Genomic DNA, 6,000 nt, shown 5'->3' with positions numbered 1-6,000 from the left:
TTCTTAATGGAACCTGAGTCAGTCCGAGTTGGCAGCAACATCTCTAGCTCCATCACACTAAGCACTGATGCCCCCAGTGCTTTGTGCTCATCCTGCTGTCAATTCACGACTGCACTGCCACATTCAGCTCAAATCATATCAAGTTCACTGATGATACTACAGTGGCTGGCCTCATCAGCAACAATGTTGAGTCGGCATACAGAGATGAGAATGAGGGGCTTGTCAAATGTGTCTCAACGTGGACAAGATAAAAGAGATGATTGTGGACTTCAGGAAGACACAGGTCAAATATTCTCCAGTGCACATCAATGGCTCTTCCATGGAGAGTGAAGAGCACAAAATCCCTTGGTGTGCACATCAGAATCAGATTTATTATCACCAGCATATATCATGAAATTTGTTAAATTAGCAGCAGTAATACATGACAATATAATGTAACCCTCAGGTTCTGTCGGCTGCGTAAGTCTAGGGAAGACAATCTCTGGCCCCACCAAATGCATGAGCTTGAGGTGCAAAACCACCTGTTTGTGTGCATGCTGCATGATGTGTTACCCTGTTACAAATCAGAACCATAAAATAACAGACAGCACACCATATGTAATTAAATGATTTAGCTTTACAATTCTTAATTTGACTAAAGGGTTAGTAAAGTAAAAAAAGGACCCATTTTAATGAAACAGTCTAATGTACACAAGTTGAAGCTAATGGTTTCCCTTTTGCTGGTCCTTCATTGATTTCCCCAAGCTTCATCGACTCCTGGCCCCACTCCAAGTCCACTCCTTTCTGGTGTCTACGACCCCTCCTTTCTGGCATCTTCTCTCTCTGTCTTCTGCTGAAGACCCACATCACCTCGGTGTTGGGCACACAGCCAGAATAAACACTCCCCTCATAGGAGAGCTCACATTCCAAAGCACCCATTATCTCTAACCATAAGCCAAACACTGCTGCTACAGAAAGAGCATTACATTAGCAGTGAAACCTTTCCCAGGGTATTACAATAAAAAGAAAAAAAGTATATGTATATTAAATAGATTAAAGATAATGCAAAAATAAATATTACATTAAAAAAAGTGAGGTAATGTTCATAGATTCAATGTCCATTTAGAAATCTGATGGCAGAGGGGAAGCTGTTCCTGAACTGCTGAGTGTGCCTCATCAGGCTTCTGTACTTCCTCACAGTAACAATGAGAAGAAGGCATGCCCTGGGTGATGGGGGTCCTTAATAATGGACTTCACCTTTCTGAGGCACTGCTTCTTGAAGATGTCTTGGATATTAGAGACTTAGTACCCAAGATGCAGCTAATTTTACAAGTTTCTGTAGTTTCTTTCGGTCCTGTGCAGTAGCACCCCCCCCCCCACCCACCCACCCCATATCAGGCAGTGATGGAGCCTGTCAGAATGCTCTCTATAAATCTATAGAAGTTTGAATGTTTTGGGTGACAAACCAAATCTCTTCAAACTCCTAATGAAATATAGCCATTGTCTTGCCTTCACTATAACTGCATCAATATGTTGGGACCAGGTTAGATCCTCAGAGATCTTGACACCCAGAAACTTAAAATTGCTCTTCTCTTCTGATCCCTCTTATGAGGATTGGTTTGTATTCTCATCTTACCCTTTCTGAAGGCCACAATCAGCTCTTTTTTCTTACTGACATTGAGTACAAGGTTGTTGCTGTGACACCACTCTACTGGTTTATCTCACTCCTGTGCACCCTCTCATCTCCATCTGAAATTCTATCAACAATGGTGGATCAGCAAATAACTAGATGGTTTTTGAGCTATACCTAGCCACACAGTAATGGGTATAGAGCAGTGGTCTAAGCACACACCCAAGGTGCACCAGTGTTGTCAGCAAGGAGATATTATCACAAATCTGCACAGATTTTGTCTTCCAATTAGGAAGTACACATAATGGACAATCTAACCTGGACCCACAATACTTCATCACTATTCAAGATCAGATAGCTGTGTAGACACTGAGGAAACAAGATGTGCAAGGCTCCCCACCCCTATTCAACAACTTTCTACAGAGCACCTGTCTGGCTGTACTTTTGTGTGGTATGAAGGCTGTAAGACATCAGACCACAAGGCCTTACAGAAGATAATAAAAACCACTGAGGATCACCGGAATCGCCCATTCCCCAGGAGTGTTGCAGACTGCATTGTTGAGGATCCCCACCACCCATTCCACTATCTCTACCATCAGGAAGGAGATGCAGAAGCATCAGGACTATGACTGTCAGACTGTATAACAGCTTCTTCCCTCAGGCAGTGACTAATGAATACACCAGGTCAGCAAGCTTTTTGTTTACTGTATCCTGTGCTGCATGCATTTTGAATTATATTTTATTAACTTATTTATGATAATTTTTGGTTTATGTGCTGTGTGTTATGTTTTCATGGGTGCACCATGGTCCAGAGGAATGTTGTTTCGTTTGGTTGTATGTGTACAGTCAGATGACAAACTTGAACTGAATTATTAAATCCAGTCTTTTACTTATAAGATATTGTGCTTCATGCTACTGTAGTTTAATTTGAACATGATCATTAAGAAATGTTTAAAATGTTATGTACCTCATAGGCCTGATTTTATTCTCACAAATCAATGAATATGTTGTAAAAAATCACTCCCTACTTGTACATAGTTTTTTCCTTTTGCTTGTTTTTTCTTTCTGCTCTTTTCTATAAGTGTATACCTCAGATAAATACTTTGTGGAGATTTGTGACATATGATTATATGATATATCTGTACAATGTCTGAAATATATCTTATGGAAATGTTTGTTTGATGATGAACTTCAATAAAAAAAAATGTTAAAAAGCTATCCAACAGAGGTGGAAAGAAATGATCATTGCAGTGGATCTGGTTGGTCTCACAGAGCAGCAGCACTTTTTTGGGTCCCTCTCCTCCAGTCTCGGCATTCTGCGCAGAATTAGCCCATTCAACTCACCAAATCTTCAACCACACATTTACAATAATACCCAAATCTTTATTCTCTCCACAGGTTTTACCACTCACCTGCACACTCAGAGCAATTTACAGTTGTCAATTAATCTCCTTCCTTTACGGAAGGGTCTTGGCCCGAAACGTCAACTGTTTACTCTTTTCTGTAGATGCTACCTGACCTGCTTGGTTCCTCCAGCATTTGTGTGTTGTTTTGGATTTCCAGCACGGGCAGATTTTCTCATGTTTGAGACTTAAAATTTAACTTTGTGAAGTTTGGATACAGGATACATGAAATAATAAACTCAAAAACAGGTATAGCTGTCCATTCTGTTACTATGAAAAGCATTGTCACTTTTCAGAAAAGCAATATATCTATGCACCTTTCAATAAGCCTTTTGGCATTTCCCCCAAAATTAAGAATCAATGTAACGCCCTTTTTATATTCTAACATTAACTGATTACAAAACTGACAATGTTTTTTAAATGTGCAAAATACCAATGCAATTTAAGGATTTAAATATGAGATTAGCATTTAATGGTGATTCAAAGTGTATTTGAAGCGCATTCAGTTGAAACAAGAATAAATCCCAAAGTTTAGAGCAGGGGTTCCCAACCTTATTCATGCCATGCACCCCTACCATTAATTGAGGGGTCCTGGTTTAGAGTAAGTGACAAATATCCCAATAATAGTTACTTTGTTATACATCTATCTTTACATTTTTGCTCAATCTATTAACAATCAAAACAGATATTTCCCAATTACAATAAATATATATCAGGAATAAAGAGAAAAAACTTTCACAATTGGCCTGAATGGAATCAACTGCAAAGAATCCAGCAATCAATAAATGTGAATTAGCTTAAATTCAACATAAAGCAATCTTACACTGGCGAAGATAATCTATTATCTTGTGAACAACAATGAATGATTTAATAATTAGTGAAAATGGAAGAAAAAGACACTTTGTAATTACCCAATATCAATTTTTCTTATTACCGTAATATGATTTAACAGTTTATATTTATTGATAAAAAGCCATCACAACTGGTATTATTACTCAAAACAATTTATTTCAGAATCTGGACCAGTATGATATAAAATGAATTAACATATCTACTATGTTAATCAGTCTACAAAATTAATACAATAAAACTTAACAATCACTTTTTTTTAAATCAACCCAATTTGGGTTTGTACATTTCAAATATTACATTTGCCTAACATAATGGCATAGCTCTTACAATATATCATTCAATATGATATATGCAAACATTCTTAATTCAAACTGTTTAAAAATATTTTCATTTTTCTTGGCGTCCAGCTAAAACCCAGAAAGTGATTTTTTTCTTGACTTGAGAAAGCAATTGACGAGGCAACCATGGAAGCTGACTCTGCAAAACTGTGGAACTTTTAGCAATGCAGTCTAAGCACAACCTATAAAGGATTAAAGGAAAATCACATAATGTATGTAAATCACATGAAGATTATACTGTATTTCCTAACAACTTCCCCTTTAAATGTCTACACCCATCATGCCTCTTTCCACATGTCCCCAAAAAACTTTATACCAGATGAAGCATTTTCAACTTGTAAATTTAAAAACAAACTAAACTCTGGAAATTTGGAATGCTGAAAATACTCGTGGTTATGTCAAATATGGTGGTTTTACTTTGGAATTGTAGATGCTACTGGAGCATAGAAAATGTGACAAACAATGGGTGCACACAAAACTTCCATAAAGAGCAAAACTACTATAATGATCAATTATTTTAATTTTTGGCATAAATATTGAGCTAGAAATAAATATTAACCAGGAGATCAGGGATCATTCCCAATTCTAGTGCCACAAGATCCTATGTCCATCTCTATAAAAAGCCAGGGTTTAATGTCTTATCCGAAAGAATGCACGAAACACTAACCTTCTTATTCAGGAAAGAGTATCAGTGAGCCAAATCTAACTCTAAATTTATCACAAGTGTGGCATAGTGTACATTTAGTTTGAAAAGTATGATCTTTAATAGAGTTAACTCTGATTTCTTCTGCTAGAGCCAGTGCTAACCTTCTGATCTTTAACTCAGTGATTTTATGTGAAACTCAACTATGCAAAGCAAGAGGAGTAAGGTAATAGCCACTCATTATCTAGGTTTACATACACTATGTTTATATCAAGAACTATTATTTGTCATCATCATGTGCCATGTCGTATGATGTGGGCAATCATGGTCTACTGACCATGATTATTCTTGACACATTTTTCCACAGAAAGAGTTTGCTATTGCCTTTTTCTAGGTTGTGTCTTTATAAGATGGATGACCCTGTCCATTATCAATACTCATCAGAGACTGTTTGCCTGCAGTCAGTGGTTGCATAACCAGGATGTGATATGTACCAGCTACTCATACAATCATCTACCACCTGCTCTCATGGCTTCATGAGACCAGGACTAAGCAGGTGCTACACCTTAGGCTAGTGGAAGGAAAAAGTGCCTACACCTCCTTTGGTAGAGAGGCATTTCCACCCAAGGTTGTTAAAATCCTCCACATTAATTTCTACGACAACCTCCCATGCTCAGAAACCATCAAGTTGAGAATGTCTGATCTTATTAGCCTTTTCCTAAGTCCCCTCCAACAGTCTCTTTCCGGTGTGTTAGGCAAGTAGAAGGTTTCAGTAAGTATTTTACAGATGCCCCTATTTTAGCTCAACAGGCATTACCTAGCCCTAACACTTGGGAGAAGAAAACAATATATACTGTAGCTATCCGGAGTGTTAAGAAAACATTAAAAGACCCAGAAATTTAAAATTATATTTCTACAATCCACATGGATGAAAGAAAAATGGGTGATTAAAAGTAAGGCAAGGATTAGATTGATCATGGAGTAAGTAGGGTTAAAAGATTGGCACAAAATTGTGGGCAAAGAGCCATGATCTGTTCTATGTTTAACCAACTGATCCGTAATTTCAATAAAAAAAATTAATCTACCCCATCCATTTCTGGCAGGATCTAGCATCATTATATTATTGATTCGAGTCAGCACCAGCTTCCATTCCAA

At 37.5% G+C, this 6,000-nt stretch overlaps 1 protein-coding gene across 3 annotated transcripts in view; it reads right to left on the bottom strand.

Annotated features, from left to right (window-relative positions):
- Positions 1-4,000: 4,000 nt before the first annotated feature.
- Positions 4,001-6,000, bottom strand: part of LOC140724889 (kelch domain-containing protein 1) — an 82,863-nt gene continuing 80,863 nt past the window's right edge. For 2 of the 3 annotated variants that reach the window (XR_012098205.1, XR_012098206.1), the window contains exon 14: positions 4,301-4,384. Coding sequence is in view for 1 of the 3 variants with exons in the window: in XM_073039638.1 (XP_072895739.1) it covers positions 4,252-4,384 (133 nt within the window). In the remaining 2 variants the exon portion in view is untranslated. Of the gene's footprint in view, positions 4,385-6,000 lie in introns of all 3 variants that reach the window. The other variant, XM_073039638.1, reaches the window with a different exon arrangement.

The sequence above is a fragment of the Hemitrygon akajei genome, chromosome 3, assembly GCF_048418815.1.
Source record: "Hemitrygon akajei chromosome 3, sHemAka1.3, whole genome shotgun sequence".
NCBI lineage: Eukaryota > Metazoa > Chordata > Chondrichthyes > Myliobatiformes > Dasyatidae > Hemitrygon > Hemitrygon akajei.
The sequence above is the reverse complement of the archived record's forward strand: the minus strand, read 5'-3'. Positions and strand labels throughout refer to the sequence as shown.